This window comes from Chiloscyllium punctatum, chromosome 40 (genome assembly GCF_047496795.1).
Source record: "Chiloscyllium punctatum isolate Juve2018m chromosome 40, sChiPun1.3, whole genome shotgun sequence".
Lineage (NCBI taxonomy): Eukaryota > Metazoa > Chordata > Chondrichthyes > Orectolobiformes > Hemiscylliidae > Chiloscyllium > Chiloscyllium punctatum.
The window spans coordinates 16,487,633-16,514,988 of record NC_092778.1 but is presented as its reverse complement, the minus strand read 5'-3'; the positions used below and the strand labels follow the sequence as shown (position 1 = coordinate 16,514,988).

General features: G+C 43.5%; 1 protein-coding gene across 1 annotated transcript in view; it reads left to right on the top strand.

Annotated features, from left to right (window-relative positions):
* Nucleotides 1-27,356, top strand: part of meiob (meiosis specific with OB-fold) — a 71,877-nt gene that overhangs the window by 5,033 nt on the left and 39,488 nt on the right. Inside the window, exons 2-5 of the mRNA XM_072560275.1 lie at nucleotides 5,183-5,260; nucleotides 6,735-6,792; nucleotides 14,881-15,012; nucleotides 16,564-16,636. Of these exons, the coding sequence (XP_072416376.1) occupies nucleotides 5,189-5,260; nucleotides 6,735-6,792; nucleotides 14,881-15,012; nucleotides 16,564-16,636 (335 nt within the window). The 5' untranslated portion in view covers nucleotides 5,183-5,188. The remainder of the gene's footprint in view (nucleotides 1-5,182; nucleotides 5,261-6,734; nucleotides 6,793-14,880; nucleotides 15,013-16,563; nucleotides 16,637-27,356) is intronic.

Below are 27,356 nucleotides of genomic sequence, written 5' to 3'. Positions count from 1 at the left end.
GTCTTTGCCTCCGACATATATTTCCTTCCTCAGTGACTGTCCTCGCCTCCGACATATATTTCCTTCCTCAGTGACTGTCTTCGCCCCCGACTTTATTGCTACCTTTGCTTCTGGAGCCATGACTCACCTTCTCTCCGCCTAGTATAAATATCTCCCTATTTCTCCCTTTTTTTAGCTTTGACAAAGGGTCAGTTAGACTCGAAACGTCAGCTCTTGTCTCTCCTTACAGATGCTGCCGGACCTGCTGAGATTTTCCAGCATTTTCTCTTTTGAATAAGTTTGGACGTTTCTCTCTGGAGAGGAGGAGGAGGAAGAGAGGAGACTTGATCAAGGTATACAAAATAATGAGAGGAACAGATAGTCAATAGTCAGAGACTTTTCCCCAGGGCAGGATTGACTGGTACGAGAAGTCATTGTTTGAAGATATTAGGAGGAAGGTCTAAAGGAGACGTCAGAGAAAGGTTCGTTACTCAGAGTTGTGAATGCATGGAATGCGTTGCCAGCTGTGGTGGTGGAAGCAGAGTCATTTGGGGACATTTAAGCGATGGCTGGACATGCACACGGATAGCAGTGAGTTGAGGGCCTGTCCCATACCCACTCTCCCACACACCTGCACCACCCCCACCCTCTGTCCCCTACACACCTGCCTCGCCCCCCACACTCCTCACCTGCCCCACTCCTCCCCTACACACCTGCCCAACACACACAAACCTTCTCCCACTACACACCTGCCCCACCCCCACACCCCTCATCCCATACACACACTCCTCTACACACCTGCCCCACCCCCCCACACTCCCAACACACCTGCCCCACCCCCCCACACCCTCTCCCCCTAGACACCTGCTCCACCCCAACACCACCTACAGCTCTGCCCACCCCCACACCTCCCCTCCCTCAAACTCCCCTCCCAAACTGCCCCAACCCCACAACTCCCTCTCCTCTCCTCCCTCACACCATCCTCCCCATATCAGCCCCCCAATACCTGCCCTCCCCCACACCTCACCACACACATCTCCCCCACCCCCACACCTCCCCTCCCTCAAACACACCTCCCCACCTGCCCCTCCCCCCACAACCTCCCCTCTCCTCCCCCTCCCTCTCATCACTCTCCCACGACACTCCTCACACCATCTTCCTGCTACACATCTGCACCTCCCCACACCTCCCTCTCATTCCCCCTCCTTCACACCAACCTACACCATCTCCCCCTACACATCTTTCTCTACCCCATACCTCCATCTCATCCCCCTCCCTCACACCACCCCACACCATCTCCCCCTACACATCTTCATCTCACCCCCCTCCCTCACACCATCCTCCCTCACACCACCCCACATCACTTTCCCCTACCCCACCTCCCCCTTTCCCCTACCCACCTCCCCCTTTCCCCACACCCTCCCCCCACCTTCCCCACCCTCGCCCCCCCGCTTCCCCACACCCTCGCCCCCCCCCTTCCCCACACCCTGGTCTCCCCCCACCCCCTTCCCCACACCCTGGCCTCCCCCCCCCCTTCCCCACACCCTGGCCTCCCCCCCGTTCCCCACACCCTCCCTGCCCCCCCCCTTCCCCCACACCCCACCCTGCCCCCCCCTTCCCCACACCCTCCCTGCCCCCCCCTTCCCCACACCCACCCTGCCCCCCCCCTTCCCCACACCCTCCCTGCCCCCCCCTTCCCCCCCCTCCCTCCCCCCCTTTCCCACACCCTCCCTCCCCCCCCTTTCCACACCCTCCCTCCCCCCCCTTTCCCACACCCTCCCTCCCCCCCCCTTCACCACACCCTCCCTCCCCCCCTTCCCCCACGCCCTCCCTCCCCCCCCTTTCCCCACACCCTCCCTCCCCCCCCACCTTCCCCCACTGTCCCCACACCCCTCCCCCCCCTTCCCACACCCTCCCCCCCCTTCCCCACACCCTCCCCCCCTTCCCCACACCCTCCCCCCTTTCACACCCCTCCCCCCTTTCACCACACCCTCCCCCCTCCCAACACCATGTCCCCTCCCAACACTACCCCCCTTGCCCACCTGCCCTCCAAACGCCATCCCCCTTACCCATCTGCCCCTCCTTCACAACCCACTCTGCACACTTGCCCCTCCCCACCACCTCAGTCTCCCCTCCCCCCTCCCCTCCCACACCATCCCTCTCCACATCTGTCCTTACCTCACACCCTCTCGCCCTACACACTTGCACCTCCCCCACACCTTCCCTGTCCCCCACACCATCTCCTCTTACACATTTGCCCCCCCCCCCACCCCCCCCCTTCCTCACCCTCCCCCTTCCTCACCCTCCCCCTTCCTCACCCTCCCCTTCCTCACCCTCCCCCTTCCTCACTCTCCCCCTTCCTCACTCTCCCCCTTCCTCACCCCCCCCTTCCTCACCCCCCCTTCCTCACCCCCCCCTTCCTCACCCCCCCTTCCTCACCCCCCCTTCCTCACCCCCCCCTTCCTCACCCCCCTTCCTCACCCCCCCTTCCTCACCCCCCTCCTCACCCCCCCTTCCTCACCCCCCCCTTCCTCACCCCCCCTTCCTCACCCCCCACCTTCCTCACCCCCCACTACACCTCTCCCTCCCTCACCTCCCCATCCCCCCAACCTTCTCCCCTACACGCATGTCCCTCCACCACATCTCCCTCACCCCCTCTACACGTGCAGCTCTCCTATATCTCCCCCCTCCCTACCACTCATCATCTTGTCCGACACATCTGCCACTCCCCACAACACCTTGCACTACACACCTTTCCCTCATCACACCCTTGTGGCCTTCTTCACCCGACTCCCCTCCCACCTCCCCATGCCCCATTCTTCCTCCACACACTTCTGCCCCCTGCACCCCCCTACAGTCCTTTTCCCCCTTCCCCTCCCCCCAGTCCTTCCCCCCCCCCCAGTCCTTTCCCCCTTTCCACTCCCCCATCCTCACCACACCCCCTTTTTTCCTTCTTTGCCACACCATTTCTCTCCCTCTGCCTCATCACACGTCTTCTATTCCTTAGCGTCACACCTCTCCCACACCCACTCCACTGCTCCCCACTCACCACCTACCCCCTCCATGCATCAATCCCACCCCCTCCCATACTCTCCCCAGGTCTCTGTTCCCACCACAAATCCCACTGCCCTCCCACCTGCATCCCTCTCCCTCTCCCTCCCTGCCCTGCATCCCTCTCCCTCCCCTAAACCTGCCCTCTCCCACACCCCCTCTTCAACACACCTGCCCCTTTCCACACCTCTCTCCTCCCCTCCCTCTCACCACTCCCACGATCCTCCCCACACCATCTTCCCGCTATACACCTGCCCCTTCCCCACTCCTCCCTCTCCATCACATGATCCTACCCACACCATCTCTCCCTACACCTGCCCCTCCCCCACACCTCCCTCTCCCTCCCCTCCTGCACACCACTCTCCCCCCACCATTCTCACACCATCTTCCCCTATACCCCTGCCGCACCCCCTCCCTCAAACCCACCTCCACCTCCCAACACCATCTCTCCCTACACATCTGCCCCTCCCTTGCGCCCCCCTCCTCACACACTCTCCCCTACAACCTTGCACCTCTCCCACACCTCCCTACCTCCCCTCCCCTCCATCCCCCACCTCCCACTCTCCTCCCCTCCTCTGCCCCTACTCCCCTACCTCTCCCACCCCACCCTCTCTCCCCCTACACATCTGCCCCATCCTCACACCCTCTCCCACTACATACTTGCAGCTCTCCTTCCCCTCCCCTACTGCACCATGCACCCTCCCTACTCTGCACCCCTCTGTTCCCCCTGCATTCCCCACTCCCCTCTGTCCACCCCTGAACTGCCCTCGCTCCCCCCTGCATTCCTCACTCCTCCCCCTCCCTCGCGATCTTCTCTCCCGGCATCCCTCTTTCTCTACCTGTGGCCCTCTCTTCCTGCACCCTTCTCCCCCCGCACCCCTCTCCCCCTCTCTTCCCGCGCACCCCTCTCCCCCTCTCTTCCCGCGCACCCCTCCTCCGTGCACGCCCTTGCCCCCCAACAGCACGCTCTCCCTTGCCCCCCCCCGTGTCACCCTCCTCTCTCTCTCTCTCTCTCTCTCTCTGCCCTGTCCCGCAGCCCCCTCTCTCCCCCACACCCATCTTGTCCTTGCCTGCCTCCCCTCAACCCTTCTTCCCTCCATCCCATTTTTTCTCTGTCCCTCCCCTACTCCCTCTGCCCATAACCTGCGCCCCACCTCTATTCATTAACCCACTCCTCTCCTTTGCTCTCTTTAACCACTTGCCTTTTTCCTTTGTCTCTCTTTCTCCCCCACCCCCCTCAGCTCCATCAAACCACCAGCCCATGAACTGATTTTTTCTTTAATAAAATCTTCGTTTAAAATTTATGATGTCTCATAAAGTCTTTTGTATTGTAAACTCCTGAACCTGACTCACTAATTTGGTGTAGTGGTGAGGGGTGATGTATTTTAAAGTTATTCTGGACCCTAATAATATCCTGAATGTTGTAATATGGCTGAAATTTATTGAGCAGTCTATCCGGAGGACAGTAATTGCAACAGGCTCCTTTTCTCTTTAGAGAAATAGATTAGTCGTATAGACAATTTCCCATCTTTAGTATCTGTTTTTTCTCAGTCTAAAGTTCGGTGGAATTATTTGAGAGGTCGGTCTAATCCTTGACTGTCCCAAAATGGGCTAGAATTATACATCTTGTAACTTTTTTTAATCAACTACTTCACAGATGTTATTACACACCTCTGGAGCAAGTGGGACTTGTCTCTGGTAGGGACACTAGCACTGAGCCACAGAAGGGCTGTATGAACTAGAATTATAATCAGATGTGGTTGCTGGACTTTTAACAGAAACTAAATTGTTACATCTCAAGGAGAGTGGAGTTTATTTGTGTTTCCACTTTGACACATTAGATAAAGAGCATTTATTTTTGGGGTGTTAAGTTCTCTTTTGAAGAGAGCACTACAGGCAGAAGAAACCTGCACTACTCTTGTCATTGTCGAGTTTCCATTTAAACAGTAACCAAATCCAGTTTCACTTGGATTTGGAAAAAAGACAAAGATTAATTTGACTAAATAAACATTTATGACATTCACACATGAACAGTGGTGAGCTTCCATATTTGGATTTGGTTCGTGGGTGAAACATATGGGAAATGCTCAATTATTTAAATTAAATTTGTTGAAAATGTTTAGAAGCTGAATTTATTGTTTCTAAATTACAGGATAAGATGATGGCGTTTGGTTCCTCTGGCCAGAACTTCGTTCCGATATCTGATCTTCATCCAAACTCAGCACGACCTGTAGGTGCTAATTGGACGCAGCCTTGTATATTTCAAATAATCTGTTACATTCATATAACATTTTAAACAGTTGTCTGATAGGACTTATTTATCAGTGTCTATTTAAGCTTGATCCAAAAATGTTCCATTTTATCCTTCTGTTTCCAGTATAGGAGAGAGCTGCAGAAACCTTTTGTTTGTGGATCATTCATCACAGAATCAATTCTTTATTCAGCCATGATGTGTAGATATGTTTTTGCAGGTTAAAATTTCACCTGGTCAGAAAATAATGTGTTGTCCTTTTGCATTACGTTAAAACACGTCAATCTTCTGTGGCAATGTATGAGAAGTTAAGTCTTCAGATGAAACAGGGTTGAAGGCTGAGGTAATTGGATTAGTGCATATGTTCACAATGCAACTTTTTAATATCCATTCTTTCCTAATTTTTCATTTTCTTTTTTATGTTTCCAATTTTGTGGGAACTGGCTTTGAATTCTAGTTTTCTAGATAAGTTAACCTAGACAGTTTCCATTATAAGAGTAACGGTAGAAATTTCTAGTGGGAAAATTTGAGGTACTTTGCTCTTCATGATAGGGGTGGATACAGTGTTACTGATCAACAAGCATCAATTTTCCACGTGCACTGAAGTGAATATTACCCTATGATTTTTAACATTATGTAGATGAAGATGCATTTAGTGTTTTACTTATACATTGTCAATCTGAGACTAGTAGCTATGGGGTGATGCTTGGCTAATAAAAACAGCGCTTCACTGTCAGTTGCGACTCACTTTCTTTGCCAGAAGAAAGCTGTCTGCACCTGTGCAATGAATTGGTAACCTGAACTCTGCCTCCTCAGCAATTATTTTTAAAGGTTTGGGCATTGAGTAACAATGTTTGCTTGCTCATACCTTAAAATTTAGTGTGTCTTTTTGTTATTCAGGAGACCAAAGTGCCAGGGTTCACAATGGTTTAGCCTTATACCACATCTTGTGTTTAAAAACAAACACAAAATCGCTTTCTGAAAGAGGGATAACACTGTTTAGCTTCACTGTAGAAGCGCAGCAGGTCAGACGGCATCCAAGGAGCAGGCGAATTGACGTTTCGGGCATAAGCCCTTCTTCAGGAAGGGTTATGCCTGAAACATCGATTCTCCTGCTCCTTGGATGCTGCTTGACCTGCTGTGCTTTTCCAGCAACACATTTTTCAGCTCTGATCTCCAGCATCTGCAATCCTCACTTTCTCTTAGCTTCACTGTATTCAGGCTTCATATCAGGATCTGCATCAAGCTATATTGTCAGTGTGAATCCAGAAACGCTTTGTCTGGCATACAAGTGACTATGCCATTGCAGCCTGCAAACAATATATGGGTGTCAGTAAACCTACTAATACACTTAGTAGTACACCACTACGCTATGTAATGATTTAACAACCCTTAATATTAAACATTGACTCCTTCCAGTATTATTCTCGATATGCTATTTTATTCATTTCAGAGTGTGGCTGGAATAGTGATTGGAAAAATTGATGCGAAAGGATTTCCAGACCGAAAAAGTTGAGTATTTGTGTTATCTTAAAGAAAAGGATCATTTTTTGGTCAATTTACCATCTAGCATTTGCAGAATTTATAATGTTATTGATATATAAATTAAATTTTATTCAATACTATATGAATGAATTCTATGATACTGATTCAGATGTCTGCTACTAGATTCTATGAGTGAATGTGCAAGCTATTGCTGTAACTAATTTAATAAATGCATGGCTTTCTTTGTAAGGAGCATATGATGTTCTTGTAAAATATAATGACAAAAATGAATATTAGCCTTGACCTTTGTGTTTGTTAAATTGACAGGCTGTCTAATTTGGACAGCTTTGTACTTGTATGTAGCATTTAATTGACATGTCTGTTGATGCATGACACATTGTTAGACCTAACATTGGTAGCCTCATTGTTTGAAATTGTTTATTTTTATATTAAGCTTTTTTTAATCTCCTAGTTATTTTAGTTGCAAATTATGGAAGGTAACTGAATTGAAGATAAATATAAATACATTTATGTATTTTGAGCAACTTATCCACATCCAGTTTCCATGTTTGAATTATTGTTCAAGGGGCAGGGTGCGTGTTGTGCAGACTTCTTGCTGCAGTTGATCTTTTGCCTGTTTGGGGGCTAGCTTTATTGGTGAAGGCATTTAATAAAATGGAAAGGTGGGGTCAAGTGTAGTGCTCATTGTTACAAATTGCTTATTTTCTGCACAATTTGGTTTTCAACATGTGCGATTTCACCTTATGTACTTCAAATATTTATCCCTTCTTGCACTACTTGATCACAATTGGCAATTTTCCGTATACTGTTTTGACAACTTTCTGTCCAGATCAACTCTCCGATCATGAGATTCACGTTACATTTTATCTGCTCAGTTCTTTGTGAGTACTGCCAATATGTTAAATAAACGCACTCCCCTCAGAATCAAAGAAACTGAAAATGTGGATGATGAGGAAAATGGGACAGTTCACATTGGTAAAGTAAAGAATAATCTTCGCAGCTTGGGCATCGTGTCATAGCAGAGGACAGGACAGCTTTGCTCATTATAGGTATCACTACTACACCTGACTTGTCAGTGTACATTAATGTTTTACAGTGAAAAACCACAGCCAGTACCCAAAGCATGGTCATTTATCAGCACTGCTTCAGCAGTTTGGCATCTGAGCTTGTTTTGTCAGTCACTGACACAGTTTGAAAATATTTTAATCCATTAACATCTACAAATATATTCAAAATTTTCTCCAGATATAGCCCATGTGAAAATAGACATTTTCTTGCCCTTAATTAAAATAATTCTCCCATTCATGCAATACATTTAGGTAAAAATGCTGCTTATTATTTTGTAATTTGTGTAATTACCTGCAAAAATCTCTTCTAAAACTCATGAAATTGACTGTGTTCGGTTTACAATAGAGCTAAACTATTTGGCTGATGCTGAAAAACAAGTTTATTTATTTGAGTAATACGGTATGTTTTTTAATTCTCTGCTGAAGAACTCCTTTAGTAACTATTGATGCAATGTTAAGTTCATTCAGGAAGAGTATTTGTTGCATTTCAGTGTTACACCAGCACACCAACAAATCTGGCAAACAAAGCATATGCTGCTACACTTAATGCTCTTGTGCACTGTAGCATCTGTGTTACAAACTTAAGTTGGATATTAACCGAAATGAGATTTAAAAAAAGAGAAACCTCAGTTCAAAATGCTTTCCTGTCCTATATAAATAAAAAGTACTTTAAACTCTAAAGAGGCAATATTATATTATATTTATTTATTTATTTTTATTTTAAATCCATGGAATCTCATCTTTTAAGTCTGCAAGTAGCTTTTCTATCTATGTCAGCAATGTGGGCACGCACAATGGTCATTTTGGGAAGCACCCGGGTGAATTCAGAATTCAAATAGACAGGCCCTTGAAGCGGGAAAATAGATGTTGCTGTACATTAAGGCACTGTCATTCTCAGCAATCTTGTGCATCCCCTGGTGGTTATTTCAGAAAAGCATTGCCAGAGGTCTGAAAGCCAATCAATCGCAATCTGCTCTCTAGGGCAGTCTGAAGAACTTGAAGATAAATTAAGGAAGAACAATTTCAAATAAAACTTTTGGAAGTAATTATCTACTGTAAATATTAAAAATAATATTGCTTTATCTCAGTTAATATAATTTGTGAAGATCTTTGAGAACAGTACAGACACAGCATTGAGCACTAAGCGTGTTTCTACAATAGGAAATATAAATGTGGTTAGGGAGCAAAATCACTGAACAATTACTTTACAGCAAATTCATTATTGTGCCATTGCTTTGTAATATTCGATATATAAAAAAAAACTGTAGACCTCATACAAAGTGGAAACTTTCATGTTTTGAGAGGTTATAATGGAAGTTAAAAGATAGAAAATATTTATCCAGGAATTCATGTGAAGAAAACTAATACAGACTGGGTTAATAGTTTCTACTTCTGGTTTCTATCAGTTTCAAATGGGCAATAAATGCTGGCTAGCCAGTGCCTTCCATGTCCCACCAATAAATATTTTTAAAAGGTTCGAGGTGAAAGTGAGGACTGCAGATGCTGGAGATTAGAGTCAAGAGTGTGGTGCTAGAAAAGCTCAACAGGCCAGGCAGCATCCGAGGAGCAGGAAATCAAATTTCGAGCAAATGCCCTTCATCAGGAATGAGGTTGGGAGCCTCGGGGGTGGAGACATAAATGGGAGGAGGGTGGGGGTAGGGGAAGGTAGCTGAGAGTGCAATAGGTGGGTGGAGGTGAGCGTAAAGGTAATAGGTCAGAGGGGAGGGTGGAATGGATAGGTGGGAAGGAAGATAGACAGATGAGACAGGTCATGAGGACGTTGCTGAGCTGGAAGGTTGGAACTGGGGTAAGATGGGGAGGGGGAAATGAGGAAACTGGTGAAATCCATATTGATGCCATGGGGTTGGAGGGTCCTGAAGCGGAGGATGAGGCGTTCCTCCTCCAGATGTCTGGTGGTAAGGGCGTGGCGATGGAGGAAGCCCAGGACCTGCATGTCCCCAGCAGAGTGGGAGGGGGAGTTGAAGTGTTCGGCCACGGAGTGGTGGGGTTGATTGGTGCGGTTGTCCCGGAGATGTTTTCTGAAGCACTCTGCATATAGGTTTCCCATCTCCCCAGTGTGGAGGAGACTGCAGCGGGAGCAACAGATACAGTAAATGACATGTGTGGAAATGCAGATGAAACTTTGATGGATGTGGAAGCCTCCTTTGGGGCCATGGATGGAGTTGAGGGTACAGGTTTTGCAATTCCTGTGGTGGCAGAGGAAGGTGCCAGGAGGGGAGAGTAGGTTGTTGGGGGGCATGGACCTGACGAGGTAGGTGCAGAGGGAATGGTCTTTACAGAAAGTGGATGGGGTGGGGATGGAAATATATCTCTGATGGTGGGGTCTATTTGTAGGTGGTGGAAATGGCAGAGGATGATGCGATGTACATTAGGGCTGGTGGGGTGGAAGGTGAGGACGGGGGGAACTGTCCTTGTCGCGGTTGGAGGGGTGGGGCTCGTCTCACCTTGCTCCTACCCCCCCCCTCCAAATTCATCTTCACATACCTCGATACTGTCCTATCTCCTTGGTCCAGGAACTCCCCACATAATTTCGGGACACCACCTACGCCTCCATCTCCTCCAAGACATCCATTTCCCTGACACCCAACACCTAAATAATATTCTTCTTTAAAGACCGTAATTTCCCTTCCCATGTGGTTGATGATGCCCTCCACCACATCTCATCCACCTCCGCCCTCAAACCCCACCCCTCCAACTGCAACAAGGACAGCCAACTTGTCTTAAAAATATAAAAAAATTTGGCCTTTTAGCAAGCAACATGAAAACAAAGGACCTTTTCCATCCAGTTCCCTGTACCCACCCCAGAGGTTAAGATTAGTAGTGAGATCATGGAAAACCAGAGTCTTTGTGTACAATAGGAGCCCGTTCTTGACTAAGAAAGACACAGGTGTCAAAATCTATAGTGGCCATAAATGTGTCAGGTCAGCTTTTGGCTAACTGAAGAAAAGAATATTTGAGGATTCTTAGTGATCCCCGTTTATGTTTTGATGATTTGAAAAAGCTACATAAGCACCTCAAAGCACTGGAGAAGTGCCACCAATGAACTCCTTCAAATTTAAAGGCAGAAGGGTGGTCTAAAACAGACCCTGAAGCAACTGCTGTTCTCAGAATGCTTTTGCAGCATGCGATGTCCAGGAGAAAAGGGACATGATTTTGGGAGATCCTCAAAGCATTCTGGAAAGACGTTAAACATACGAAAGGACTCATGACAGATGTATGGCTTGTGACTAGCAGAAAGTGAAAAAAACTCATTCAGAAAGTTGTGAAACACATCTAAAGACTTCACCATGAATGTGTAGAGATTAAGTCAAGGCATCAGAGGAAGCATGTAAACCCATTTAGCCAACCCTTCAAGCAGCAACTTGCTTGTCACAGAGACCGTGGATCACATATAGAGCTTATTTGAGGAATAGCTACTGTGGGTCCTTGATAAATATACCTATCAGGCAAGGAGGTAGTGACGAGAGATGGAGCCATGGTTTACTAAAGAAGTTGAAGCTCTTGTCAAGAGGAAGAGGAAGGCTTATGTGAGGATGAGGCGTGAAGGCTCAGTTAGGGGACTTGATACTTATAAGTTAGTAAGAAAAGATCTAAAGAGAGGGTTAAGAAGAGCTAGGAGGGGACATGAGAAGTTGTTGGCAGATAGGATCAAGGAAAACACTAAAACCTTCTATAGGTATATCAGAAATAAAAAAAATAACTAGAGTAAGATTAGGGCCAATCACAGATCATAGTGGAAAGTTGTGCATGGAATCTGAGGACGTAGGGGAAGTGCTTAATGAATGAAGCACATTGGAAAAGGGCACTGTTCGTGAGAACACAGAAATACAGGCTACAAGATTAGATGGGATTGAGGTTGACAAAGAGGAGGTTTTACAATGTTGGAAGATCTGAAAATAGATAAGACCCCGGGACCACTGGGATTTATCCTCAGATTCTGTGGGAAGCCAGGGGTGAGATTACAGAGCCTTTGGCTTCGATCTTGATATCATCATTTTTGACAGGAGTAGTGCCAGAAGACAAATGTTGTTCCCTTGTTTAAGAAGGAACAATTCTGGTAATTATAGGCCAGTGAGCCTTACTTCGGTTGTGTGTAAGATGTTGGAAAAGTTTATAAGAGCTAGGATTTATAATCATCTGGAAAGGAATAATTTGATTAGGGATAGTCAACACGGTTTTGTGAAGGGTAGGCCGTGCCTCTCTAACCTTATTGAGCTCTTCGAGAAGGTGACAAAACAGGTGGATGGTGGTAAGGTGGTGTACATGGACTTCATTAAGGCGTTTGATAAGGTTCCACACGGTAGGTCATTGCACAAAATAAGGAGTTTGGGATTGAAGGTGATCTAGCAGTTTGGATCAGAACTTGGCTAGCTGAAAGAAGAGAGAAGGTGGTGGTTGATGGGAAATGTTAGATCTGGAGCTCAGTTACCAGTGGTGCGCCGCAAGGATCTGTTTTGGGGCCACTGCTGTTGGTCATTTTTATAAATAATCTGGAGGTGAGCATAGAAGGACGGGTTAGTAAATTTGCAAATGCCACAAAGGTAGGCAGAGTAGTGAATAGTGCCAAAGGATGTTGTGGGTTTCAGAGGAACTTGGATAAGATGCAGAGCTGAGCTGAGAAGTAGCAAATGGAATTTAATGCAGGAAAATGTGAAGTAGTTCACTTTGGAAAAAGTAACAGGATTGCAGAGTACTGGACTAATGGTAAAATTCTTGGCAATGTTGATGAACAGAGAGATTTCTGTGTCCAGCTGCACAAATTCCTGAAAGTTGCCAGCCAGGTTGATAGGATTGTTAAGAAGGCATAGAGTGTGTTTTTTTTAGATTAGATTACTTAGTGTGGAAACAGGCCCTCCGGCCCAACAAGTCCACACCGACCCACCGAAGCGCAACCCACCCATACCATACATTTACCCTTTACCTAACACTACGGGCAATTTAGCATGGCCAATTCACCTGACCTGTACATCTTTGGACTGTGGTAGGAAACCGGAGCACCCAGAGGAAACCCACGCAGACACTGGGAGAATGTGCAAACATTTGTTGCCATTTATTGGTAGGGGGATTGAGTTTCAGAGCCATGAGGTCATGCTTCAGCTGTATAAGACACTGGTAAGGCCGCACCTGGAGTATTGTGTGCAGTTCTAGTCACCGCGTTATAGGAAGGATGTAGAAGCTTTGGAAGGGTTCAGAGGAGATTTACTAGAATGTTGCCTGGTATGGAAGGAAGGTCTTACGAGGAAAAGCTGAGGGAACGGAGGCTGTTTTCGTTGGAGAGAAGGTTGAGAGGTGACTTAATCGAGACGTATAAAATAATCAGAGGGTTAGATAGTGTGGACAGTGAAAGCCTTTTTCCTTGGATGGTGAAGGCTAACACGAGGAGTCATAGCTTTAAATTTAGGGTGATAGATTTAGGACAGATATCAGGGTAGTTTCTTTACTCAGGGAGTAGTAGGGGCATGGAATGGCCTGCCTGTAACAGTAGTACACTCGCTGACATTAAGGGCATTTAAATGGGCATTGGACATATATATGGATAATAATGGAACAGTGTAGATTACATAGGTTTCAGATTAATTACTGCACTGCAATGTTCCATGTTCTATATTCAACTTATCAGCCATTTCAGAACACAGCTGAGCGAGAATATAAACAACTCAGCTATGATCTCAAAGGACTGCCTAAGTAAAAAAAACATGTAATGCAAAATGTATTATTCTTCTGTGAACATTAGGTTGATGTTCATTTAAAACCACAAGGTTAACATGCTGTAATTAGGCACATTTGTTCGAGGCGTTTAAAATAATGAAAGGATAGGACAGTGAAACTGGAAACAGCTCTGGCCAGATTTTTCAATGCTAGGCCAGGAATCCAGTGCTTGGACAAATTCGGGGTCTTTACTCTGCACATAAGCTGCTTCACGATTATGATGTGATCTTCAGTTCAAATAGCCATATTGCCTAAGAGACAAACCCTAAACCCAGTTAAAGCCAATACGTACGAGGCTGAAATTATTTGGATGGCACCTGAATGGCACAGCTATCATGGAGGTTGCTTTGCTAACTTGAGCATGCAACACCTCGCCAGGCTGAGAGTTTGATTTACACGGGTTCAAAATCTCTACTTGACCATTACTATGCACAAACAAGTATGTTCACTTGTGCCGACAAAGATGTTGAAAATTGAATTCTGTTCCATTCAGCTCCTTTGGGCATTTAATTGGAGGTAAACACCTTCCCTGCCCCCCTCAACTAATGGTCTGTTGAAAATTTGAATTGTCTTGGAGGCATCAGGATGCCAACCTGGGCTTAGTGACCACCATTTTCAAAGCCGCACTGCACTGGAGCCTGAATTCATGGTCCTTTGTAAAATGGTATCCCTCATGTTTGAGTGCAGAAGTGTGGGATAGAAATAAGAAACTTCTTTTTAACACATAATACTGAGACTGTGAATGTACTCCAAGTTAGTGAGAAGAGTGACGATATTTAAGTATTTCAGAACAGTTAAGGTAGATGGTTAAAGCAAAGGTGGAGAAAAGAGGAATCAGAAGAGTAAACACCAACAAAAACTTGTTGATCTGAAAACTTGTGTTTTGAAATTTCTATGTAATCAGAATAAATAAAAAGAATAAATAAAAGTTGAAGGGAAAGCTTTTCTCTACATGTATAGGTGCTTGAAAATTCCAGAATCCTCCTGAAGGCAAGGAGAAAGCAGAAGTAAATTACTTTTCTTTTTACTAGTTTAAAAGTTGTGATGCCGAAGTTTGTATTTGTATTTTATTTTTATTCACTCATGGGACGTGGGTGTCGCTGGCTGGCCAGTATTTGTTCTTATTGCCCATCACTAGTTGCCCTTGAGAAGGTGAAGGTGAGCTGCCTTTTTGAACAGCTGCAGTACATTCAGATGTACATTAATGTTTTAAATCAGTAACAATCCAGATATTTACATATTATATTAGAAGTACAAATGCATACAATTTGGTAACATTTTGTTTACTTTCTTTAGACATCGGGACAGAAAGATACACTTTTACTTTCACAATTCGAGATTGTCCAGTTTCCTTCATCAATGTAGTTTCATGGGGGAGAGAAGAATATGTAAGAGGGCTTTCCAACAGTTTCAGAATTGGGGACTGCGGTATGTTTTAATTAAATGACTAGCTAATAAAATTAACCTTAAAACAGGAATATTTTATAACAAGTGTGTTTTTCCCATGTATTCAATGTTGCATATTATTTTGAAGAAAGTGCACCATTCAAACAGTTAAGTGATCCATATGCATGTTGAGTTTTGACAATTTAGTTTGTCCAAGACAGACATTTTGCTTAAAAATCAGTCACACACTAGTCTATTTGTTTTGTTAATTATAAATGCTAGCAGTTTTTGAGTTTACATTATCTGACCCATAGACTCTTGATTATTTAAAATATACATTCTACAATATTAACCTTGCCTCAATACCCATGGGCTTCATGAAGAAAATGATTTGTTCTTTGAAATGATTCCATATACGTCAGCAGTCTTAAGATGTTCATCCAAATGTCTGTTTTTCAGGACAAAGTTTTCAGAAGTCCAGATTCATACAGTTTGCATGTTTTGCATGCTTTTCAGAAAATCAAAGAAATAAACCCAAGTTCTTCTGATGAGTTGATGTATGTATGTAGCTCGCCAATAGTTCTGTCAACCAGAACAGTGACTGTTGACAACTATATACCCTCCTAGGAATTGGGGTCCCTGAATCTGGAACTTCCTGATATTTTAGGAATTTTGAGGAATGCTGGATATCTTTAGTAATAAATTCTGGTACTCATTTAATCAAATGTTGTCTTAGTGGTCATTTTTAATTCCCGTTTACAGGATTGTACTTTGTGTCTTAAATTATAATTGTATTTTTTTGCCTTTGTTCTATTGTTTAATCAGATTACATCAATAAAATTAGCTTTGTGATGGTGCAGATTTTGAGTTTAGATTGAAACCAGGAGTGACTTGAAGCTTACTTTCATATGTGGCTTGGCTGACTTAGGCTGAGTGCTTCTCTGAAGCCAGTTATTTTACGTTAATTAGGAATTAGTAACATTCTGGCTCTTGAATGCTGACTTCAGAAAATAGAATTGTGCAAAATAGTTTAATTAATACAATGCAGTCTGGCCTGTCAAAGTGCAAACCAGTTGAATGATTAATGTTTTCATGTTTCTAGAACTGTTAACTAATTTTTTTTAAAAGTTTTGTTTTAATAGATTTAACTGCAAAAAATTGATACCCTCTACACCATATTTGGTTGGTCAAGTAGTCTGAGATATAAATTGGCTTTTGTATTCCAGTTGCTAGCGAATCACAGGAACTGCACAGCAGGACCATGTGGAATTCCCACTGCAGCTGATTATGTGGGAATTGCCTGAAAAAAATGAATTTTCCAGTGGGCAATTGCCCTCCATTTGGAACCCTCGAAAATAATCCATTAAACTCACAGAATTCAGATTCAGATTGGGCAGATGTTGGAAGATGTGTGCCAGAAACCTGTGCAAGTCCTGACCAGTGAATCCAAGTATGATGCCTTTTAGGGACCCAAGTTTAATATACTAGGATCGTTTTTTCCATACTTGTTTGACCCTCTTTCTTATTATAGTTATACAGAGTCTCAAAGATGATGTATCCATGTACTTATAATTTGAAAACATTTTTTGCTAGTTGTGATTGAAAATCCACTAGTGCAGGCCAAGGATATAGAAAAGGAGGAAAGATTCAGCCCATCCACTTCAAGGTATATTGAGAGTTCTATCTTCACCACTCAATTATAGTATGAATGCATGAAGCCCTCTGATGTAATTTAAATTGCTCAATTGTTAACAATGGAGGTTCTGGTCAAATATAACGAAAATATTTATGATATTTTGTCCTCAACATTCATGGTGGGGGAGGGAGGTGAGCAATAATGAAAGCTGATGGAGGGACCCACCAAACTGTAAGAACACCATCATTTGATCCCATATTGGGATGTCTCTTTTGAATTCACTCTGGCCTGTGAATTCCACAGTGCTGTCTGAAATGCAAATTCCATTCTCAATAAGTTAGATCTGCCGGACTCTTTATGGAATAGAGCATTGGAGATTGAGAGTATTTGAATAGTGAAATTTGTTTGATTAACTGAACACCAGTAAGAAATGAGGATCAAGAAATTCTGATTCATATTTTTTGGAAGTGACTAATACAGTAAACAGAGAACTGTGAATGTTTTTCGAGGGAATCTTGGATAATATCTTTCATATTTCACTGTAAGCTAAACTTGAAGGCAAATATTGACCTGGCTAGGAAATTAATAGAACAGCTGGAGATAGAAAGTAGGGACAATGGCCAGAGGCACCTACTGGTGTCCTAGAAGGATTCATGTTCCAGCCTGAACTATTCATCATATTTATTAACAATGTAGATGATGAGATAGAAAGCTACATATCCACCTTTTGACAATTAATAAATTTAGGTGGCATTGTAAGCAGTATAGACAGAAACATAAAATTACAGAGGTATTAACACATCAAACAAATGAATAAGTTTTGGCAAATGGAGGCATATATTTCATCCTTCCCCAGCTACCTTCAGTTCTGGAATTTAAACGTTAACGGTTTTCTCTCTATTGATGCTGCCAAATCTGCATTGTTTCTCCAGCACTCTGTTTTTGGTTTTGGCAAATAGTAGAGTGAGACATTGGTAGAGTGTTTATTCATTATTTCACATCATTACTTGAGAGAAGGAGGATACAAGTAGAGAATTTGGTAAGAGAAACTGTGAAGTTCTTAAGCAGATTAATGTAAGAAGCTAGGAAGGTTTGGAGAATTTCACAGATTTAAAAGATCCAGATGAGTTGCATTTCAAGCTATTGTGGGAGATAAGGGAGCAAAATACAAAGGCCCTTACTCAAACTTTTAAATTGTCTCTGGCCACCGGGGAGGTGCTAGAGGACTGGGCGGCAGCTACTGTGTTTCCATTTTACAAGAGGGGTGATAGAGATAGACCAGGGAGCTATAGACTAGTGAATCTAACATTGGTAGTGGGGAAACTATTGGAGAAATTAGTGAAAGAGAAAATTAATCTCCATTTAGAGAGGCAAGGTTTTGATCAGGGATTGTCAGTGTGGCTTTGTCACAGTGAGGTCACGCTGAACAAATCTGGTGGAATTGTTTGAGGAGGTGACCAAGTTTTGGATGAAGCTAGGACAGTTGGAATATCTGTTGGACTATAACCTGGTGTTGTGTGATTGTTAACTTTGTCCACCCCAGTCTAACACCGGCACCTCCACATCGAAGCTAGGACAGTTAGTTTATATGGATTTCAGCAATGCCTTTGACAAAGTCCCACATAGGAAACTGATAACGAAGCTAAAAGCTGATGGGATCCAGGGTAACTCAACAAGGTGGATCCAAAATTGGCTTGAGACAGGATGGTGGTAGAAGACTGTTTGTGTGACTGGAGCCCTGTGTGCAATGGCATACCACAGGATCAGTGCTGGGCTGTCTATTGTTTGTGATATTCATAAATGATGTAAATGAGGATGTGGGAGGGAGGCAGGTTACATAACATTGGTCAGGTTGTTGATAAGGAAGACGGTCTCAGCTTACAGGAGGACATAACTGGATTGGTCAGTTAGGCAGATCAGTGGCAAATGGAATTTAACCCTGATAAATGTGAGGTGATGCACCTTAGAAGAAGGAACAAGACAACGGAGTACTTAATGAATGGCAAGGCAAAGGAAGCTGAAAGGAACAGAGGTTTTTGTTTTGGGATGTATGCCCACAGATTCCTGAAGGTGGCAGGACAGCTTAATAAGGTATTTAAGTAGAGATACAGGAAACTTGTAAGAGCGTGGAGGTGATGTTGGAGCTATACAGAACTTTGGTTAGGCCACGGTTGGATAACTGCATGCAGTTCTGGTCACCACATTATCAGAGGTTTATGATTGCACTGGTGGAATTCAAAGGAGATTCATCAGGATGTTGCCTGGGATGGAGAATTTCAGCTATGTGGAGAATTTGGATAATTATGGGTTGTTTTCTTTCAAACCAGCAAAGTTGAGGGGGAACCCAATAGAGGTGTACAAGATTATGAGGAGCATGGACATGTGAATAGAAAGCAGCTGTTCCCCTTGTTTGAAGGGTCAATAACGAGCGGGCATAATTTTAAAATAAAGGGCAGGAGGTTTAGAGGGGATTTGAAGAAAAACTTTTCCACAGAGGTGTTAGATTCAACTAGTAGAAAGTGAGGACTGCAGATGCTGGAGATCAGAATCGAGAGTGTAGTGCTGGACAAGCACAGCAGGTCAGGCAGCATCCAAGGAGCAGGAGAATCTACGTTTCAGGCATAAAACCTTCCATGTCTGAAATGCACTGCCTGGGAGAGTAGTTGAGGCAGGAAACCTCACAACACACAACCAAAAAGTAGGAATTGTTTGTTTTATTTATTTTAAAGTAGGCCTCATTAACCCAATAGTATTATCGGCAATGTCTCCAAACTCTGATCCAGGTGTTGCATAGTCAATCACCTAATTGGGTGATGTATGAACAGTTCATAGTTTGTCTTGACTGGCTACGTAGTGAATGTCCAATTTCTGATTGATTGCCAGTGAAAGTGACGTTCATTTAAAGGTAGTTCTTCTATGACATGATAGTTGCATTCTTGTGCAACCTTGCATTATAGAAAAATCACACGTTTGCAGCAGCGCTTAAAGTGTTGGCGATATAATTGCATTACAACCAGCACACATTTTAAAAGTTTGTGCTTTAGAAACGATGTCTCCAATTCATCAATCATGTAACAGTGATTTCACGTTAGCGAAACGTGTTACAGCAGAACGACCTGTACTGACCTCACTTCCCATTATCTTATGATTTGATCTTTAAGTTGATAATGATCCATTAAGTTGATAATGATCTTCATTTCTTGGTTTACTGTGGTTATTTTTGACTTTTTTCCAAGATAAAAGGATAGTTTAATAAATTCTTTACTCATTTGTTTTAGCAAGGAAATAGATGCTATTAAAAGCCAGTGATTGATACTCGAGCTCAATGTCTCACATTTTGCTTAATGATGCAAGTTTCTATTATATCAGCCACTTATCACTGACATTTATTCATTCATTCAGCCATTTAGGTCCTTATAATCTTTTTAAAAATAAATGATGTTGTGTAAAACGTTGCGCATGCCCTAAAAACTCTATAAAACTATGACAGAATATCACAATATATTAATCTAAACAAATTGTTCTAGACAATGTAAAAAAGAATGAAGTAGTGAAATATTCTTATATATAGAAACTCTAAGGAAATGTAGAGTAACAAACTTAAACATACATTGTTACAAAGTATTATTACAAAGTTAACTCCAGTACAAGGATAAAATTTAATGCATGAACTCAACATTTTACCACATTATATTTCATTAGCCAAGCTTTTGTCCACTCATTTAGCCTGTCTCTATCCATCTGCATACTCATAGTATCATCCTCACTGCTTGCCTTCCCACCAAGTTTTGTATCATCCATAATTTGGTGGTAGTAAGTTCACTTCCATCATCCAAGTCATCATTATACATTGTTAACAATTATGGTCACGCATTGATATAAACTTAGAAAATTGGAGCAGGAATAGTCCTTTCGGCCCTTTGAACCTCTACCACCATTCAGTATGCTCATAGGTGATCATCCAGTTCAATGCTCAGTTCTCACTCTCTCTCCATACCCTTTGATCCTTTTTCATCCTAAGAGCTATATTGTACTCATTTAAAACATCCAACATTTAAAGCACAACCACTTATAGCGGCAAAGTATACCACAGGCTCACGAATCTCGGTAAAGCAAGTTCTCCTCATCTCAATCCTAAAGGACCTGTCCTGTATCCTTAAACTGTGGCCTCTGGGCGTGGACTCCCCTGATCATCAGGAACTTCCTACATTTACCCTGGCTAGTCCTGTTACAATTTCCTAGGTATCCATGACATCCCTCCTCATTCTTCTAAAATGCTATGAATATTGTCCTTACTGATGCAGTCTGTTTTCAAACATCAGTCCTGCCATTCAAGGAATCAATCTGGTGAACATTCAATGCACTCCCTTTATAGCTAAAATACTTTTCAGATAAAGAGACCAAAAACTGCACACAGTACTCCAGGTGTGATCTTATCAAGACCCTGTACAATTGAAGCAAGACATCCCCATTCCTGTACTCAAATCCTACTGCTATGAATACAACATGTCACTTGTCTTCTTCACCACATGCTGCATCTGCATGCTTGCTTTCAGTGATTCGTGTACAAGAGCACTCAGGTCTCACTGCACCACCCTTTTTCCCAATCTGTCACCGATCAGATAATAATTTACTTTCCTCTTCTTGCTACCAAAGTGACTAACCTCATATTTAACCACATTACTCTTCATCTATCATGCATTTGCCACTCACTTGTCCAAATCACACTGAAGCATCTTTGCATCCTCCTCATAGCTCATCATTCTGAAAGTGATTGCTTCAGGGTAAAAACAATGACTGCAGATGCTGGAAACCAGAGTCTAGATTAGAGTGGTGCTAGAAAAGCACAGCAGTTCAGGCAGCATCAGAGGAGCAGTAAAATTTACGTTTAGGGCAAAAGCCCTTCTTCAGGAATACAGGCAGAGAGCCTGAAGGCTGGAGAGATAAATGAGAGGAGGGTGGGGGTGGGGAGAAAGTAGCATAGAGTACAATAGGTGAGTGGGGGAGGGGATGAAGGTGATAGGTCGGGGGGGAAGGGTGGAGTGGATAGGTGGAAAAGATGATAGGCAGATAGGGCAAGTCATGGGGACAGTGCTGAGCTGGAAGTTTGGAATGGGGTGAGGTGGGGAAGGGGAAATGAGGAAACTGTTGAAGTCCACATTGATTTCCTGGGGTTGAAGTGTTCCAAGGCAGAAGATGAGGCGTTCTTCCTCCAGGCGTCTGGTGGTGAGGGAGCGGCGGTGAAGGAGGCCCAGGATCTCCATGTCCTCGGCAGAGTGGGAGGGGGAGTTGAAATGTTGGGCCACAGGGTGGTATGGTTGATTGGTGTGGGTGTCCCGGAGATGTTCCCTAAAGCGCTCTGCTAGGAGGCGTCCAGTCTCCCCAATGTAGAGGAGACCGCATCGGGAGCAACGGATACAATAAATGATAGTGCAGATAAAACTTTGTTGGATGTGGAAGGCTCCTTTAGGGCCTTGGATGGAGGTGAGGGAGGAGGTGTGGGCGCAGGTTTTGCAATTCCTGTGGCGGCAGGGAAAGGTGCCAGGAGGGTGGGTTGTAGTTGGAACGGTCTTTGCGGAAGGCGGAAAGGGGTGGGGAGGGAAATATATCCCTGGTGGTGGGGTCTGTTTGGAGGTGGCGGAAATGTCGGCGGATGATTTGGTTTATGCGAAGGTTGGTAGGGTGGAAGGTGAGCACCAGGGGCGTTCTGTCCTTGTTACGGTTGGAGGGGTGGGGTCTGAGGGCGGAGGTGCAGGATGTGGACGAGATGCGTTCGAGGGGCATCTTTATCCATGTGGGAAGGGAAATTGTGGTCTCTAAAGAAGGAGGCCATCTGGTGTATTCTGTGGTGGAACTGGTCCTCCTGGGAGCAGATCCGGCGGAGGAATTGGGAATATGGGATGGCATTTTTGCAGGAGGTAGGGTGTTTATTGCTTATCAGCAATTCACATTGCTTCACGTTAGTGTCTTTAACCCAGCCATCTGCACCTGTTTAAAAATGACCTTCCTTCCAACATAAGGTTAGATTTGCTAATAATATACATTCAAAAGTCATCCAGTTAGTGAAGAAGCCATGCCAAGTTATCCAGGCTTGGGCTACAAGTTATAGGTCATCAACAATTCCAAGGATGACGTCTACTCAAGGTTGTGATCTAACGCCTGACTGAACAGGCCAATTTTCTACTTGCATATGTTTGAGCACTGTATCTGGATTGTCAAGAGCATCACCCCCATCAGGTCTTGCTTTTTCCAAGCGCTCAAACATTCCAGGTGAGGACAAAGACAATACAATAAAGACACACCGAAGTTGGTAGCCTTGACATTAATGGCTGGGAGGAGCTTGTTTTCAATGTTCATAATGGTAATAATTGCACCATCAAGCTGCTGCACGCTTTGAGTCCCGACAGCTTGATGATGAAGCAGAGAAGTGGATAGGAATGTGAATAAAGGAAGAAAATCCTCCCCTCTGGAATTCACACACTCATGACAGATGAGGCAGGATTTGTCAGCATATCCCTAGTACTTGTGACTTATTTAAAAGACCACTGTGCACCCAGATGAGCCCAAGCATTGCAGAGCTGCCTTGCTCAGTCAAGGATGAAGTCTGAACATGTCAGAGAAGGGGATCATAATATCACAGTCCTTCAACAGGGACCAGGAAGTTCTGGTCAAGGGGGTGATGAAAGGGGGAGGAGTCCTTTTCCCAGAAGATTAACAGAAGAGTCACAGCACCACTGGCAGCATATTCTGAAGTCACCACCTGGACAGAACTATTGTGATGGTGAAGAATCATGGTCAGCAGTGCTGCAAGAGGATCAGTTACCCTCTCCATTCTGGCAGGATAAGTGCCATACTTTTATGTTATCTCACATCTGCACTACCTCTGCTATTGTACCTGCCACCTACCAAGGCTCACACTCTGGCATTAGCACTCTTACCTATGTTATGAAGATGTAGGTGTGTACTGTACCTTTAAGAGAGAGAGGAAGCTGGCAAGGACTGAAGCCACAGAGTGTGCTGAACAATTTAAAAATGTAACATTTTTTGAAACAAATAGCTGGAGTTGCATTGCCATGGAACAAAAACAAATTCAAATTCAGCCAATCAGTTTAAATTATGCCCCAGATACCAAAATCCAATCAAATTTGAATTTTACTATTTGAGATGACATTAAACCAATGAAATCATCTGATGTTTTAGGGTATAAAATTAGACATTTTGAACAGTTAGAGGAAGAACTGCCAAGCATCAACAACGGCCAACAAAATAACTCTCTGAAAGGTACCTGTCCATAAGAAATTTGTGCAGCAAAACCCTAAAGCTGACTTAAAGAAATCTACAGAGAAAGTTCAAAGACAACAACTGGGTTTGAAAGTAATTTGCCATAAATCTAAGAGGAAATTTATCGGTTCAGTATTGTAGAGTGGGAGGTAAACTATAGGCTTTAGAGAAAGGAGTAGTACATAGTGTTGTTTTAATCTCTTTTGGATTTAAAGAATAAAATTATTAATTTTTACTTTAAATAATGAGATCTGGGATAGTTCTCTGCCTCTCGAAATTTAACAGATTACGACATGAGGTGAGCTTCTCTGTGTGTCAGGTTTAAATTTGCAGAGAGGTTTACACTGTGTCGACAGTTTGAGGGCTCTCATCCGTGATTTGAACAGGTTTAGACAGATCCAGTCTGAGATTTGGACAGATTTGAATAGATTTGGGGTCTGAAAAAAGCCCAGTAGATTTAAATACTTGCCAGTTAGTGTTCTAGGTCATTAACTAAAACATAGGTGAGACAATTTGTTTAATTTCGGTTACTTCTACTTAGTTCAATTAAAAGGGAGAGAAATGGTTCTTAATTGCCAAAGAGGTTCTGGAGTTTGCAGATGATTTGCCAGGAAAGTTTAGAAAATAAATGACCATACTCTTAGACTGAGCAAAGAGGTTAGAATTGGAAAAGACAGAAGTAAAGCTGAAATTATTACTCCAACACTTAGAGTATGAGAGAAACAGACAATTGCAGTAGAGTTAGAAAAACTTCAATTACAATTGAGGAAAATTGAGTTTGAAGATAAAGAAAGAGAGAGGAAGAGAAGAAAGGGAAAGCGAGAAGGAAAAGAAAAAGAAGGTTCTTAGCTGAGCAAAACGAGAGAATTTGAACTCAAGAAGTTGTGACTTAATCAGCAAAGTAAAGAGGATGGAGATTAAAAGAAAAGGTATCAATGTATACAACTATGTCAAAACTCTGCCACATTTTGATGAGAAAGATGTTGAAGCCTTCTTTATTTCAATTGCAAAATTGGCTAGGCAGATGGGGTGGTCCAAGGATTTATGGGTAATGCTTGTTCAGACTAAATGAATTAGTACCAGAAGCACATAGGCAGCAGTTCAGAAACATAAAGAAGGAACTGGATCAGACTTATGTTAAGTTCAAAAGAATTAAACGTAGTCATTTTGATAGATGAGCATGGGCCTTAAAGATAGAGGCTCTAAGAGAGTTTATTCTGCAGGAGGAGTTTGAAAACTCACTTCCAGAGATGATTAGAATTGACATGGAAGAACAGAAATTTCAGGAATTGAGAAGGGCAGCAGAGATAGCAGATGAATACATGTTGGTACAAATGACAAGCTACTGGCCAGAATTTTATCCTGTGAGGAATAGAAGTTGGGAGAAGGGGAGATCCTACATTATGAAACAAAGAGTAGAGAACACTGGTAACTGTTTACCACAGGTTAAAGAAGCTCAAGTGAGTAGAAAGGAAGTGAAAGGCCTCAGGTGTTTCCACTGTAATGGAGGAGGTCACAGAAAATTACAGTGTCCTGTTTTCAGAAGGGTACTGGGAAAAGGTGTTTTCACTGCCAGAAAGTGGGACATGTAAAGTCACAGTGCTGGGCGTTAAGGAAAGGCACTGTGGGAAAAGATGTGGTAAAAGAAGCTAAGCCAGTAGCATTAGTGAAAGTAGTAAAGGAAACCCCAAGGAGAGCCCAGGACCTGTAGGAGAGTGCATGGCCTAGGCAAGGGCTGGGTATGGAGTTAGTGCCTAATCTCTATGAAGAATTCGCCTCTGTGGGTAAAGTTTACTTGGAAACAACAGGGGGAAAAAGGACAAGAAGTTTTCACTTCGAGAGATACAGGATCTAACCAGTGTCTAATAGTAAGAGATGAGTGAATTTGCACTCTTTCTGGTCTGTTACCTGAGAGTGTGGTAATTTGTGGGTTAGAAGGACAAAAGTTTGGCGTTCCCCTATGTAAGATCAGGTTGGAGTGTCAACTCAAGACTGGGGGAGTATCCGTGGAAGTTATTCATAGAGTGTCAGTTCCAGGAATCCAGTTTGTTTTTGGGAATGATTTAGCAGGGTCCAAGGTGAGAGTGACACCCCTTGTTGTGGAGAAGCCCAAGGAAGATCAAGTAACTGAGAAATTAAAAGAAAAATATCCTGGTATTTTCCCAGAGTATGTAATAACAAGATCCCACTATCATAAGTGACAGCACCAAGCAAAAACTAAAGAGAAAGATGAAGGAGTTGAGGTTCAATTAGCGGACATCCTGCTTGACGTAATGGTGCAGGATAAACCTGTACAGACAGAGGGTCAGACAGAAGTGTTTAGTTCTGAAAGGTTAAGGGACTTGCAACAGAAAGACATGATAAAGGTTATATATGTGGATGTATACTCCGAAAAGGAGGCAGAGGATATTCCTAACGGTTATTATCTGAAAGAACTGAAGAAACGGGTGTTAGTTACTACATTACAGAGTGAGGAATCAAATCCAGATGTTGTGGATTTTGATGTGCCTCAAGATATGTTAAAAAATGAAGAAATCCTTGAGGAGTGGGATAGGTTATTAAACTATCTGTCTCAGGTGCAAAGAACACAGTTGAAAGGATTGTTACTATAGTATGAGGACATATATAGGAATCAGTTGGGGAGGATGAATGCTATTGTACGTGAAGTAGACGTAGGGAATACTGTTCTGATAAAACAGCACTCCTATTGGCTTAATTCTTTCAAAGCCAGACAGGTCCAGAAGAAGGTGGAGGCCATGCTCAACGAGGATATCATCAAACTGAGCCAGAACAAATGGAGTTCGCTGATCGTCTTAATTCCCAAACCGGACGGGACTCAACAATTTTGCGTGGATTATCGGAAGGTCAGTGCCGTTACAAAATCACTCATTTTGGAGGATTGGAGGACTGTATCGAGAAAGTTGGACAAGCTAGTTACATCACCAACCTGGACTTATATGGTTACTAGCAGGTACCTTTTATCAGAGACGACAAAAGAAATTTCTGCATTTATAGCCCCAAATGGGCTATGTCAATTCAAAGTGATATCCTTTGGAATGAAGAATGCACCCGCCACATTCCAAAGACTCATGAACAGAGTTGTGGCTGGGTTAACAAACTGTGCATTCTAATTGGACTATGTAGTGATCTTTAGTAAGTCCTGGAAAGATCACATGGTATAGTTGGCAGAGCTCTTTAACAACTATGAGAAGCAAAACTGGTAATAAACTAAAAACAAAACTGAATTTGTGAAAGCAGAGGTGACGTTCTTGGGACATAACATCGGTCATGGAAGGTTGACTCCATGGAACGCAAAGACAAAGGCCATCTGGAGGAATTTCCATGACCAACATCACAGGAAGAGGTGCTTCAATTTGTGGGACTAAGTGGATTCTATTGCAAGTTTGTTCCAAACTTCAGCAGTGTAGTGGCACCATTGACTGATTTGCTGAAGAAGAACACAAAGTTT